The sequence below is a fragment of the Mycena indigotica genome (genome assembly GCF_014461135.1).
Source record: "Mycena indigotica strain 171206Taipei chromosome Unknown Mind.scaff0009, whole genome shotgun sequence".
Classification (NCBI taxonomy): Eukaryota; Fungi; Basidiomycota; class Agaricomycetes; order Agaricales; family Mycenaceae; genus Mycena; species Mycena indigotica.
The window spans coordinates 3,545,994-3,561,247 of NW_023503008.1; the positions used below are offsets into that span (position 1 = coordinate 3,545,994).

The window sequence follows — 15,254 nt, forward strand, 5'->3', positions numbered from 1 at the left end:
TTGTAGATCAAGTCTGACCAGTGTTGTAGTCTCTAGGTACAATGTGATAGAGTGTGACAGATCATGTGGTCCAGTTTGATGCCCCATCACACCAGATATGAACTACAAGCAAGCATCATGATTTCCATGAAGAAAGGCTTAGATTTGATTTTTATCTCCTTTTTATTTTTCCAAGAAATACTTTTATTATCAAGGAATTACCATTTTGGGAAATATTAAGCTCTGGATGTGTAGAACACTTTCATTTCACTACTTTTGTAACCTGCTAAGCCCAAACATTAGATTCCTATTAGGGAAAGTCTTTGTAGTTTTACAAATGCTTAGATTTGATTTTCACCCACTTTTTTATTTTCCTAAGAAATAGTTGTCTAATCATCAAGGAATTACCATTTTGGGGAAGAATCAAGGTCTAAATCAACATTCGATTTGATTTTTGCCCACTTTTTACTGTGACTAAACTCAAACAGATTCCTATTAGAAAATGTTTTTATTTGATTTTTACCCAACTTTTATTGGTCTTTATATCAGTGTAAAGTTGTAAAGGTCCAAATTAGCATACTGGATTCCCTAAGCACTGATGATGTGACTAGATATTTGCCAAATAAGGTAATTTCCCAGCCAAAATCATATGGAGATATCAAGGAATTGCTATTTTGGGAAGTGTTAAGTATATTTTACCCACTTTTTATTGGGACAAGTCTAGTTTTGGCTTCAGGTTAAATACTATTCCAGGAAGTAATTCCAGTTGAATCTCTGTTAATAAGGCCAAATTACCATTCTCGGAAGGTAAGGACTGCATATTCAATCAATTTTTATTGGAACCAAGTCCAGTTTTACTGGCTGATACAAGCATGAAACTTTAGTTAGTCTATAATGAAAATTGATTTTTACCCACTTTTTTATTGGGACAAGTCAGTCAATCATAAGCTCAGAATTCATTTTTACGCACTTTTTATTTTTCCATAAATCACTATTCTGGGCAGTAATTCAACTTGATTCAAGCTAAGTTACCATTGAAGGTTCATTCCCACTAAGAAAAGTTTTCATTTCATTTTTACCCACTTTTTCATTGACTCACCCTCACATTTGATTTTTCTTACCATGTAGAATCCACTACACTTCTGTATCAGAGTTAAATTGCGCAACATCGGGAGTTGAACTCAGGACCCAGATGAAACACTATCACATAACATAACAGTGTGAGGTCCGATCAAATATTCCGAGAACAGGTGACGCCAAGTGGTCACACAAAAATACTCTTCCTCTTTCCCCCCATCGTCTTGTCGTTATGCTGGTGGTGAGTCTGAGTGCTCTGTTGAGGAGGTGAATACCAAGTGGTCAAACATAACCTCTCTCTTTCTCTTTTCCCCCATACTGGTGGTGGTGAGTGTTGTTACTATATGCTAGACTCGGAGTTATGGTCTAATGACAAGTTAGCAGCACTACAGAGACAACTCTTGGACTGGCACGAAGACTGTTACTGGTGAGTGCTTAGTCATCACTCCCCATTCCCTTTTTTTTTGTTGTCGGCGCTGTCTTTACCTTCGGGAGGGGAAACCCTGGCCCAGAACTGCAGAAAGTGCAGAATGGGATTGGGTACCCGGAGCACGCGTTTGCTAAGCCTAATTAACGCGATTTTAGGGACATCTCAAACTCACTCCAGCCAAAACCATGCCAAAATGGATAAAATCACGCAAGTCCAAATTAAAAGTGAAAACACGTGACCGCGTGGACTTGGCGTGTGAGCGGTGACGTGCGGTGGAGCGCGGACGTGGACGTGGAGGAACGCGGCGCGGCGTGGGACGAGGACGCGGACGCGGCGCGGCGCGGCGCGGCACCACAGGACACATGCACGCGCGCGCAGATCACAACGAGGCAGTGGGGCAGGCTGGCGTTGGGAGCATGCAACGACGTAAACCTATAGTATTGTTTAGGATCTATCATACTTCATTGGCACAGACTACATTGTAATGGCACGATAGTAGAGCAAACAGGGCTACAACAACAGAGTGAGATCAGCTTAGATTTACAACTCTCACAGTTCCGCTTCAGGACTGTCCTCTCGGCGGCTAGACTCGGATTGCAGCAATGCCTGCTCGAAACTGCGGCTAACTGCAGCAGCAAGAGGCACAGGAACAGCGTTGCCGATATGCTTGTAGTACTAGGGAAATAAACAGCAGCACAAGTCAAGTTCCGTGGCACTCACCTGACGAATGACACCTCCAGCATTGCTCGCGTCAGACCACAGCTTGAAGGAATCCGGAAAGCCTTGAGCGCGCTTAGCCTCCAAGACGGTGATCGTCCGTTTTTGCTGCAGACCAGGTCAATACCACTAAACAAACCCGTGCTCCGACAAACCGTTGGATGAAGAAGCTGGCTCCCATGACTACTCGGCGATACTTGAGTCATCGCAGTCTTGAACGGCCCATTCTCATCCAATCGCCCAAACTTCCGCGTCTTGTTCGGATTCAGCCGTTTGTGAAAAGCTCGTGGAAGATCTAGCAAATAGGATTCAGAAATGCGAGCAATCTTTCTCTTTATTTACCAGGATGTCCTGCTTTGGGCTTCAACGGTACCGTTACCGTCGCCTCCACAACGAACGACGAGTACCGGTGTCACGTGATCCTCTACTAAGGATGAGTTGCTGCGCCGCATTTCGCGTTGATAGCGGGTTTGGGGCTCTGTAAGATACGGCACAGGCTCGGCATATCCAACGGGCGTGGTAGATGCATCGCATTGCTTGATGCCAGACGCGAGTCTTGTTTGGACTGTCTTCTTATCCGCCGGAGTCTGGGCAATGACTTCGTGAGGGTTGATCCTGCCGGCGTCAGTAAGTGTGCGAAACCCAGGAGGAGCTTACCAATCGAATTTGGGGAGGTCACTTGTCGCGTCTTTGATCGTGAACCCGGGATGTGGTGCAAAATTGTTGCCGTCTCCATCATCCGAGTCGGTATTCGCCATCCGTCCGCGTTTTGCGCCGCCAATGAAGTCGCCCTCGATGAAGAGCTTGCGCCGCTGTGCAGGCTTGAACACGTGCATCGGCAGTGGGGGTTTCGGTAAAACAGAGCCGCGCCGGGCAGCGAACAGGAAGAAGCGCGGTCGGTTTTGCACACATCCATGCTGCCCCGCCTGGGCCAAAATCGGCGAAACTTGGTAGTTCAGGGCGAGTAAGACGCGGGTGAGCATAGTTTGAGGCAACGTGATTGTTTACATAGATGAATCGCAACCAAAAAAGGTCTACTCAAAGTGACTGCCCGGCACCCCTCGGCCCGCAACCGCTCTCATCTCGAAGAACCACCGCCGTGAACGCCCATCCAAACGGGCCGCCCTGCCGCCTTCCTTCCCGCAAGCCACTCCACACAACAACGACCAAGCGTTGTCCCCCGCTCTCCTCCTGATCCGCCGCTTGCGCGTCTGGCCTGAAACGGCTGGATATCAAGGTCAGTCCCGCCCCGCCCTAGCCAGCCATAACGCTTACCCTACCAAAGAGAAGGCTCCGCTGTCAACTCTCGGGCTCTTCGCCGGAGAAGCCGTACTCGACATCCAGCTAAACTGCTCGGCGCTCCCGGTCCAACTCGTTCCGAAACCCATGCCAAACGAGCCGCCTCGTACAGCTTTCTCTCCCGCTCCTCAACACCGAATTGGCTATGACGCAAGGTCAGCGCCCGCAAACAGAGGCAATAACACATACCTTGCCGATGAGAACAATCCCAGACGTCAGCAGCAAAGCCTGAACTCGCACCACACACGGAAACAAACCACAAGTCCGTCGTGGAAATATCAGTGTTGCCCAAAAGCAAACACGAGACTGGGATGACCGCGCTCGCGAGGCCGCGTTGTTGTCCAGACTGTCCAGGTGTGTCAGCGCAAATAAAGGGAGTCGAGAGTACAAAACTGCCGTTCACCAAACACGAATAGCCCAACAGCAAACACTTGAGAAAAGCATCAGTATCATGGTAAAGCGATAAAGGTAGAGCACATACAGTCATCTTACGTTCGCAAACGCAAGCTGTTCCGCAGGCCAAACTCTCGTTTGAGACGAGCAGTACCCGCCTATAAAGGGTACGACCGGTCCGAACCGCTTGCAGACTACTAGTCAAAATGTCAGTGAGAACAGAGTTGAGAACAAAGTACTTACCACGCAATCTCGGTCAAGACGCGCTTCCAAGAGCACCAATCCGAATGCAGATCTGTCAGAGGTAGTCCAGCAGTACCCGCCGATGCAAGGACTGTCGCAACGAGCAGAATTTCATCGCCGACCTGCTCAAACGCGATGTCTCCTCCGGAAGACCAGCAAGAAACTGTCCAATAACATCAATATTGTCAAGCAAACAAAAAGAAAGGTACAGACCGTATCTTGGAGGCCAAACAGAAGCCGTTTCGCCCAACAGTCGTTCTGCGCGGCGGACAAACTCGTTTGAGACGAGGAGCATGCTCGATGAAAGGTACAAACGGGCAGACAACTGTTCAAACACGTCAGTCAACAAATGGAGTCAAAGAAAAGGCACTGACCGCGCAGCTCTCTCGCTGCCTTGTGGCCAGAATCCGCCCACCAAACGACCAGCGATTCATCTCCGACTTGGATCGCTGCCCAGACTCCTCCCGCGGGGCGAAAGAACGACAAGAAACTGTTCAATAACATCAATATTGTTGTGAAGCAAAGTAAAAGAAAGGTACAGACCGTATCTTAAGGGGCCAAATGGAAGCCGTTCCGCGGCCCAGTCGTTCTGCGCACTCGTTTGAGACGAGCAGCATGCTCAGTACCCGCCGATGAAAGATACAAACGGTCAAACGACTCTTCAAACACGTCAGTCAGTCAACGAATCGAGTCAAAGAAAAGCTACTGACCGCGCAGCTCTCTCGCTGCCTCCGCCCACCAAACGACCAGCGTTTTATCCCCGACTTGAATCGTTGCCCAGACTCCTCCTGCGGGGCCAAAGAACAACAAGAAACTGTAAAAGACGTCAATATCGTGAAGTAAAAGCAAAAGCAGGGTACAAACACTGGTGCTCGCAAACGCGAGCTATTTCGCGGCCCAGTCGTTCCGCGGGACAAGCGAAACTCGTTTGAGACGAGCAGCACGCTTCAAACCCGCCGATGAGCAGTACAGACAGCCAATACAGCTCGGAGACCACTGTTACAGTGTGTCAGGCGAGAAATGAAGATAGAGGAGAGTACTGACCGTACAGCTCACCAGCAAGACCACATCCCGCCAACCAACCGCCCACCAAACGAGCAGATACCCATCGCCGACTCGAAGCGATGCCCAGACCGGCGGGAACGCGAGAACCTCTCCCGCGCGGCGCAAGAACAGCAAGAAACTGTTTAACAACATTAATATCGTTGGCAAAAAAAGCAAGATACACACGCTAGTGCTCGCAAACGCGAGCAATTTCGCGGTCCGGTCGTTCCGCGGGGCAGGTCAAACCTCGTTTGGGACGAGCAGGAGCCGATGAAAGGTCCAGACGGTCAGAACCGCTTGCAGACCGCTATTAAAACAAGTCAGTAAGGACAGAACAGAGTCAAAAGAACAAAGTACTCACCGCACAACCTGACTCCGTCAACGAGCCCGCCCGGGAGCAAGAGAACCACTAGCTTGAAAGCGCCGAGATTGACACCCCAGTATAAAGCGTCAAAGAGCTGAGAAAAGAGTCAGAAGTTGAAGCAAAATGAAGCCCAAACGCATACTGGGAGCTCAAGGCAGCGTGAGCGCGACTCCCAAATGGCTACATGAAGTAAAATTCAGAGTCTTCGGCGTCCACGTGCGGGACACGGGCCGGCCGATCGATCGCCGATCGATCACGCGCCAATCTTCTTCCAGAGCCGACCACCACCAACTTCCGACGGGGCGCGCGGTCGGGGGACAACGGGAGACCCACGCTGAACAATATCTTCAAGTATTACGACCACATGACTCACTGCGCCGACAATTGCTCAGTATAGCATCAAGACAGCAGCAACGATAACTCACCAACACTGAAGACGACGACTTGCTCAGCTGGGGCTCGGGACTGCAGACTATGTCGTCAACATCAACGGCTTTCAACAACCGCGTTGCATCCACACTGACTCAAATGTCTACGTGAACAACGACAGGACCGCCCCGCTGCCAACGCGGAGCTGCTTCCCGAGCCCTGCTCTTTCCATCTAGACGGCAACTCAGCGCAGACTGCGAAACTGAGCTGGAGCATGGCGGCAGGCAAGACGACCACTCACCTATAACTTCCAGCTTTGACGCGGCCAACCGGCGAAATCCCCTTCCATCCAGATGGCAAATCGGCACAGACTGGGAAAATAAGTTGGGGAACAGCGGCAGCAAGATGACGACTCACCGATAACCTCTGGCAGTATTGCCTCAACGCGACCAGAGCCGCCCAAGTCCTGCCCACCATCTAACGGCAGCTCAACCTTTTCAAGTCCTTCGAGCGCGGCATCGTGTCGCCAACACCGAGCTTTCCGACCCTCCACCGCCTAACGCTACCTCCTCGTTCCCTCCGCAATGACCCGCAGCCAACAACCTTGCCGCCCCTCGTCATCCGACCCGCTGCTCGCCCCAGGATTGCCGCGCCCGACACCAAAGTCAAGAATCTGCGACGAAGACATCGATATCAAAAGGCGGAAAGGCACGGCCTGTCTTTCGGGACAGCGCTGGTGAGTTGTTGCGCGCGTCGCTTGTGACCGAAGTTGGCAAAGGTTCGCCCCCGGTACCCCGACGACTGCAATGCGGTAAGTCACTGCTTGCAGGAAGGAAATGGTGACAAACTCACGATGTCTAAGACGTCAGGTTCCACCTCCCGGACAACGGTGTTGTCGTTGAAGACACAGACCAACCCGGCGTAGGTGCCCGGGTCCGCATCGTCGCCTACAACCAGTAAGCAAGATAACAAGAATATCAAGACACGACCACTCACCTTTACAACAATCAGCAACACCTCGGCGAAGCAGCGACACCTTACCTGCCGACAACGACAAACCCGGCGAGCATATTGCGCAATGGTGGGGAACTCGGATGGGGGGAGGATGACGACGGCGACATCAGAGCAAGGAGAAAAGTGGGAGAGAGGAAAGGGAGAGAAGGGGAGGGAATGATGGAACTGTCGGATTGGGGTGGGCTTTATACCCAGTGCCCGTCGGCGCTCGGCGTAGGCGAGCTATGACATGCAAGATGATCACTCGCCGGAAAGGCGCATCACTGACAGGTGTACCTGGGCGATCTTGCTACTGCCGGTAAGGCGTGGAATCTGGTTTAGATAGCTTTCCGGACATATATTGAGCAGTTAGTGTGTATATATACATGAAGTATGATACTATGGTCCGTATAGATGAGTTTCAGGGCCTGATAATACACTGTAAGAGACCAAAATCTGAAAACAGAGTTGGGGAGTGGAAAGCGAAATACGACATACCGGAGAGCGGAGCGCCCAAGCTTTTAGGCGAGTGACATCAGGGATGATGCCCAGCATGTTTCAGGCTGACATTGCTGCAAGTTCGCCGTTGAGAAATGCAGAACTTTGGGGTGTTGTATGAAATTTCGGCGGAGTAAAGGATTCTTTGGGGAATCGGAGTTGGCGAAGTTGGTGGAGCATGTTATCACGTGAATGTCTCAAGTTCCGAGGGAAATCGGCCGACTCCCTGGCTCAATATGCCAGGAATCAGCGAAACAACACACCTTCGCAAGATGGCCTGTTTGTGGAGAGCCTTCGCCACCGATGAAAGTTGGGTCCAACAGAGTGATTACGTAAGCAACTCCTCCTAAATTTTGAGCAAAATCGGAGCAATTTTAGCCGTAGAACAGTGGTTGAATTGAGAATTTCCCCTTTTTGGCCACAGGCGGTAGCGCGCGATAAGGTCACGTGACCGGCTTCCGGGTGTCCGAGAAAGCATTATGGAACATTTTGACAGCTGCCCGACTGTCATCGGCTGGGGATGTTGTGTGTGTTCAATCGGGAATTGCCATTCTCTCAGCATTTCAAGGAGGTCATAGCACATTTTTCTTTTGATTTTGAATCCTTTTGATATTTTTCACTTACTTTTTATCAGCACTACTATACAAGTTTGACCAATTCGGCATGTCACAGTCATGCCCAATTTTCAGAAACTCCAGAAATAATTCTTTCTTGATTTTTGAGATTTTGTAAAGCTTTTGATTCTATCAAAAAGTGATGATCTGGCCGAATTGATCGAAGTAAGTCTGGTGATATGGTCTGATATTTGATATTTAGCCACTTTTTATTGGGACTATTGCTGGCTTCAAAGGCTGTTTTGACTGGCATGCAAATGTGGATTTGTCAGCCCCCACACTAGTTAAGATCCAAAATTCAACCAAAAGATTTCTATATACAAGCTAGCACCCTGTAACTGATGTTTTTTTTGTCAGATCAGCACAGGTGTGACATATGACCAACAAATTGAATAAAACAATATAGTACTCAAAACTGATAAGAATCAATATACATATTTACTCACTTTTTATTGGGCTTATTTTGGTTTTGGCTAGCATATGAAGACAGATTTTGTCTGTCTTAACTTCTTATGCCCAAGATGTCTCCATTTCTGGTCCGACTTAAATTCCGCCCCTGCGACTCTATTAGGCACATCACTGCTGCCATCCGGTGGTCTTCCGGATGATCTCCTGGGACCTGGCTTATGATCTGGCCTTCATCTTCTCCAGGGTTGCCCTTACACTTTTACCCACTTTTTATTGGGCTTGCTCTGGCTTTGACTGACATATTAAGATAGATTTGTCAGCTTATTTCATTTTCACCTACTTTTTGTTGGAACTATTTATATACAGACCTTATTTGATTTTTAATATCAACAAAAGTTTTTGATTTGATTTTTTGTATACTTGGGTTTCTTGTAGATCAAGTCTGACCAGTGTTGTAGTCTCTAGGTACAATGTGATAGAGTGTGACAGATCATGTGGTCCAGTTTGATGCCCCATCACACCAGATATGAACTACAAGCAAGCATCATGATTTCCATGAAGAAAGGCTTAGATTTGATTTTTATCTCCTTTTTATTTTTCCAAGAAATGCTTTTATTATCAAGGAATTACCATTTTGGGAAATATTAAGCTCTGGATGTGTTAAACACTTTCATTTCACTACTTTTGTAACCTGCTAAGCCCAAACATTAGATTCCTATTAGGGAAAGTCTTTGTAGTTTTATAAATGCTTAGATTTGATTTTCACCCACTTTTTTGAAATAGTTGTCTAATCATCAAGGAATTACCATTTCAGGGAAGAATTAAGGTCTAAATCAACATTTGATTTGATTTTTGCCCACTTTTTACTGTGACTAAACTCAAACAGATTCCTATTAGGAAAAGTTTTTATTTGATTTTTACCCAACTTTTATTGGTCTTTATATCAGTGTAAAGCTGTAAAGGTCCAAATTAGCATACTGGATTCCCTAGGCACTGATGATGTGATGTTTGCAAAATAATGTAATTTCCCAGCCAAAATCATATGGAGATATCAAGGAATTGCTATCTTGGGAAGTGTTAAGTATATTTTACCCATTTTTTATTGGGACAAGTCTAGTTTTGGCTTCAGGTCAAATACTATTCCAGGAAGTAATTCCAGTTGAATCTCTGTTAATAAGGCCAAATTACCATTCTCGGAAGGTAAGGACTGCATATTCAATCAATTTTTATTGGAACCAAGTCCAGTTTTACTGGCTGATACAAGCATGAAACTTTAGTTAGTCTATAATGAAAATTGATTTTTACCCACTTTTTTATTGGGACAAGTCAGTCAATCATAAGCTCAGAATTCATTTTTACGCACTTTTTATTTTTCCATAAATCACTATTCTGGGCAGTAATTCAACTTGATTCAAGCTAAGTTACCATTGAAGGTTCATTCCCACTAAGAAAAGTTTTCATTTCATTTTTACCCACTTTTCACTGGTGAACTACCCACTTTGACTCACCCTCACATTTGATTTTTCTTACCATGCTACACTTCTGTATCAGAGTTAAATTGCGCAACATCGGGAGTTGAACTCAGGACCCAGATGAAACACTATCACATAACATAACAGTGTAAGGTCCGATCAAATATTCCGAGAATAGGTGACGCCAAGTGGTCACACAAAAATACTCTTCCTCTTTCCCCCCATCGTCTTGTCGTTATGCTGGTGGTGAGTCTGAGTGCTCTGTTGAGGAGGTGAATACCAAGTGGTCAAACATAACCTCTCTCTTTCTCTTTTCCCCCATACTGGTGGTGGTGAGTGTTGTTACTATATGCTAGACTCGGAGTCATGGTCTAATGACAAGTTAGCAGCACTACAGAGACAACTCTTGGACTGGCACGAAGACTGTTACTGGTGAGTGCTTAGTCATCACTCCCCATTCCCTTTTTTTTTGTTGTCGGCGCTGTCTTTACCTTCGGGAGGGGAAACCCTGGCCCGGAGTGGAAGAAAGTGCAGAATGGGGTTGTGTACCCGGAGCACGCGTTTGCTAAGCCTAATTAACGCGTTTTTAGGGACATCTCAAACTCACTCCAGCCAAAACTATGCCAAAATGGATAAAAACGCGCAAGTCCAAATTAAAAGTGGAAACACGTGACCGCGTGGACTTGGCGTGTAAGCGGTGACGTGCGGCGCGCGTGGAGGAACGCGGCGCAGCGTGGGACGAGGACGAGGATGCGGCGCGGCGCGGCACCACAGGACACATGCACGCGCGCGCAGATCACAACGAGGCAGTGGGGCAGGCTGGCGTTGGGAGCATGCAACGACGTAAACCTATAGTATTGTTTAGGATCTATCATACTTCATTGGCACAGACTACATTGTAATGGCACGATAGTAGAGCAAACAGGGCTACAACAACAGAGTGAGATCAGCTTAGATTTACAACTCTCACAGTTCCGCTTCAGGACTGTCCTCGCGGCGGCTAGACTCGGATTGCAGCAATGCCTGCTCGAAACTGCGGCTAACTGCAGCAGCAAGAGGCACAGGAACAGCGTTGCCGATATGCTTGTAGTACTAGGGAAATAAACAGCAGCACAAGTCAAGTTCCGTGGCACTCACCTGACGAATGACACCTCCAGCATTGCTCGCGTCAGACCACAGCTTGAAGGAATCCGGAAAGCCTTGAGCGCGCTTAGCCTCCAAGACGGTGATCGTCCGTTTTTGCTGCAGACCAGGTCAATACCACTAAACAAAACCGTGCTCCGACAAACCGTTGGATGAAGAAGCTGGCTCCCATGACTACTCGGCGATACTTGAGTCATCGCAGTCTTGAACGGCCCATTCTCGTCCAATCGCCCAAACTTCCGCGTCTTGTTCGGATTCAGCCGTTTGTGAAAAGCCCGTGGAAGATCTAGCAAATAGGATTCAGAAATGCGAGCAATCTTTCTCTTTATTTACCAGGATGTCCTGCTTTGGGCTTCAACGGTACCGTTACCGTCGCCTCCACAACGAACGACGAGTACCGAAGTGTCACGTGGTCCTCTACCAAGGATGAGTTGCTGCGCCGCATTTCGCGTTGATAGCGGGTTTGGGGCTCTGTAAGATACGGCACAGGCTCGGCATATCCAACGGGCGTGGTAGATGCATCGCACTGCTTGATGCCAGACGCGAGTCTTGTTTGGACTGTCTTCTTATCCGCCGGAGTCTGGGCAATGACTTCGTGAGGGTTGATCCTGCCGGCGTCAGTAAGTGTGCGAAACCCAGGAGAAGCTTACCAATCGAATTTGGGGAGGTCACTTGTCGCGTCTTTGATCGTGAACCCGGGATGTGGTGCAAAATTGTTGCCGTCTTCATCATCCGAGTCGGTATTCGCCATCCGTCCGCGTTTTGCGCCGCCAATGAAGTCGCCCTCGATGAAGAGCTTGCGCCGCTGTGCAGGCTTGAACACGTGCATCGGCAGTGGGGGTTTCGGTAAAACAGAGCCGCGCCGGGCAGCGAAGAGGAAGAAGCGCGGGCGGTTTTGCACACATCCATGCTGCCCCGCCTGGGCCAAAATCGGCGAAACTTGGTAGTTCAGGGCGAGTAAGACGCGGGTGAGCAGCTTCAGCATCGCCATCTTGATGGGCGAGCCATGCACCGTGTACTTCTCCGAGTGGTCAAGCAGACCGGTCACGTTCTCGAGCAAAAAGAACTCGGGTCGGAAGACCTCCGCTATGCTGAGCATCGTAAACGGCAGTGAGGACCGGGGGTCATTCTCTTTTTTGTGAATATTCATTCGGGAGAACGATTGACATGGCGGCCCACCACAGAGGACGCGAGCCGAGCCTGGGTATGGAATCTGCTCGTCTGGAATGATGGGGTTGCCTGGACCTCGGCTTCTCAGCGGAAGCTGCTCTTTTCCTTGTTGGCGTTGGATTACATATCGGACGAAATCGTTGATATCTGTGCAGAGAACACCCGTCTCGGGATGGTTAATGCTGATGTGTTGTCAGTGTTGCGCAAGACCAACAAAAAAAATTATTACCTGAATGTCTGGGCAGCGGGATACGACCACTCAACGGCACACTCGGTACCAAAAAACCCTGTTTGGCAGAAGCCCTGCGACAAGCCACCGGCACCTTAATTCGAGTTTGGATGAAATAAAAAGGTTCAACCATAACTGAACGCACCAGCGAACATCTCCATCACCGGGACTTTGCCATTCTTTCTGACATAGCGTTTGCTCTCTTCTAACTGGGAAGCATGGGCGTCGAAACATTCTCCGCACTGGGCAATATGGTCCTCGTTGTCATCTAGCATCAGATAAAAATGGTTTTCATCGTCGTCAAGCCATCGCTGGATGGCTGGGTCTCTTTCATCCAAAAAGCTTTCGACGAATGGCCTCGAATCAAGATCCAGATTGTCAATAGAGAGCGTGTTTTGTCGTGACGACCGACGAATGCATCTCTAAAGCCAATGATCAGTTCAACTGGGAAAGGAACTTGCGAAAAAAAAACACAAACTGAGTCATGCGACTCCCGTTCATAGTATCTGACTGTGATGAGCTTTCGTGCCGTATCCACCGTTTTAATGCGAGCAATAAATAACAGCTCCTGCGCTGAATTGTTGGTGTCGGGCATTACATAGACAAAATCATCTTTATGCAGCACGTGACCGAATCTTTGTAAGCCATTGCCGACAACACGAATTCGGCCTTGCGATCTTCGCTCCATATTCTGCGCACAGTTGAGACATTGGTTGTACTGGCGGAGATTTTCCGTTTGGGGATGAGTAGGCAGATCAGAGAATGAATGTCGCTTTGAATCATACGCATATCTGCAGGAATTATCAGTGCAGAATGGACGAGGGAGCGAATCGTGCTGACCTAATAAAGTAGTCTCGGCTGGATGGATCCTGGTCATCCGGTTCTTCCACTTCGTCAACTCCCAGTCGACGCACATTGCATTTGCAAAGTATCGAGGCAACAACATTGTCATCACATTCAGAAAGGAAAAGCAGTTCTTGCGAATGTGACACCTCATGCAGTAAGGTTCGACTGCCTGTTGAAAGAAGAATTAGCGCTGCAGACAGCCTGGGTGCAAGTTGCAAGCACTTGCCATGCGACAACCAGTGCCCGTGAAACTTTTTGACTAAGGCATCTTCGAAGAAGTATTGAATTTGCACAAACCTAATGAGGGATGTTGGAGAGTTGAGTCGAAGAGTTGGTCTGAGCAATTACCATGCAGTATTAGCTAAGATGTTGGGACAAATGATTCCGTTTGACGATTCATATTCTGCTCGGAGCTATAGTGGTCAGAATCGTGTGAGAGAGAGAGAGACGTTTCATAAAGGAACCTACTTTATTCGAGTCGTTTCCCGGTGCGACTGCAACAATGTCGCCTGCCTGGAAAACGAGTCACTACTGTTTCGCTTTCGTTACAAAGGAAACAACGTGCCTTGTAAAGAAAACCATCCAACTCTACACTCTCATAAAATCCCGTTTCAGATGACTGTGGTCCCCATTTGATAAGGGTAGGATTTTGCTCATGGATGTGGGCTTGCTTCTCCAGCTCTTGGACAGCCTTTTTAGCCGCTGCGAGTTGTCGATCACCGACAACGGAAACCTTGGTCGAAAGGTGTTGGTTTACGATGCGACCACAAATTTCTGTGACGAAAATTTTGCCGTCTTGTTCCTTTTTATTGGAAACACGAGATTCATCGTAGAAGTGTCGGATAAGCGGAACTTTGGCAATCTTTCCATGCGACAGTTTAACGCGGTCGATGGCATGCATCAGGTATGCAATCTGGAATGCGGTGAGTTGTGAGGAGAGGAAAGCAAGTCTGGGCGACATTCCGCTTCATCTCTTTTGAGTATTGATTCGAGTTGCGGGTAGTCGAGCTCCACTATGGCCTCATCCACCCAAGTCTCGTAGTTGGTCGATGGATTGTCAATCGCAGCTGAAAGAACGGAGTTGGCAATCCGGCTTTTCAGATGAAAACCGTCCCAAAATGCTTTGTACTCCGTCGCAGGGATATCAAGAATGTACCAGGCTTCCTTCGTTTCGATGTACACTTGTCTTTTGAACTGTGAGAACCACATTGCTGTCTTCGAACAACAACCTACTCGTCCAAAGCCTCCTCATAATGGTGTGCACTGAATCCAGTGATGTCGACTTCGATGAAGCACGCTTCGGTTTCGGCGTCAGATTCATCGTCCCCAAGTTGGTTGGCAACTTCCGTGGCCAGCCCAGCGGCACGGAAAAGACCGATGATGTTGTCTCTGTCAATTTCCAGAGGGTTGACCAGCTCTCGGTCATCAACCTTGAATATAGCGAAAGCGGAGAGTCTACGAATCGGAGTGCCGTCGTCTTCGCCGCCCGTTTCTTTGAATCGGTCAGGTAGTTCAGATTCTGCTACGGGGATGCGGCCATAGTAGTTGAAATAAACGGGGTCCTCAGGATCTAGTAGGCCCTGAGCGTCAGCTCAATAAAAAAAAATTAAAGAGAAATACCGGCAAAAATGTCGCCGTCGTCTTCGTCAAAACTATTCGATACAACGGTGTGCGGGGGCTCAGAGCGGGGAGGGGAAGAGCGGGAGTTGATGGATACATGGGAAATTCGAGAAACAGTGTCGCGGACAAGCCTATCGTTACGGGGCCGTTTACGAGGCGAAAGATTGGGACTAGTAGATCGGGAAGACGAGTCTGAAGGAGAAGGAGAACGAATTCGCTTTTGCGGGGAGCGCGGCGGAAGCAGAACGTAGGGAACAAGGACCATGAGCCGCGCTGGGCGAACAGCGGAATGACTGTACGGTCAGAACAAGGAGCAACACTTTGGTTGAACTCAATGCAGTCCGTG

The 15,254-nt window shown here is 48.4% G+C and overlaps 1 protein-coding gene across 1 annotated transcript; it reads right to left on the reverse strand.

Annotated features, from left to right (window-relative positions):
* Positions 1-10,866: 10,866 nt before the first annotated feature.
* Positions 10,867-15,173, reverse strand: MIND_01089800 (BAH domain-containing protein; the record flags this gene model as incomplete). The annotated part of the gene is made up of 15 exons (XM_037367468.1): positions 10,867-10,992; positions 11,038-11,142; positions 11,190-11,329; positions 11,377-11,651; positions 11,694-12,395; positions 12,443-12,536; positions 12,588-12,864; positions 12,921-13,233; positions 13,283-13,585; positions 13,637-13,701; positions 13,757-13,797; positions 13,850-14,201; positions 14,318-14,474; positions 14,522-14,858; positions 14,909-15,173. 15 exons carry the CDS (start codon positions 15,171-15,173, stop codon positions 10,867-10,869), a joined length of 3,552 nt encoding a protein of 1,183 aa, XP_037216862.1.
* Positions 15,174-15,254: the final 81 nt, after the last annotated feature.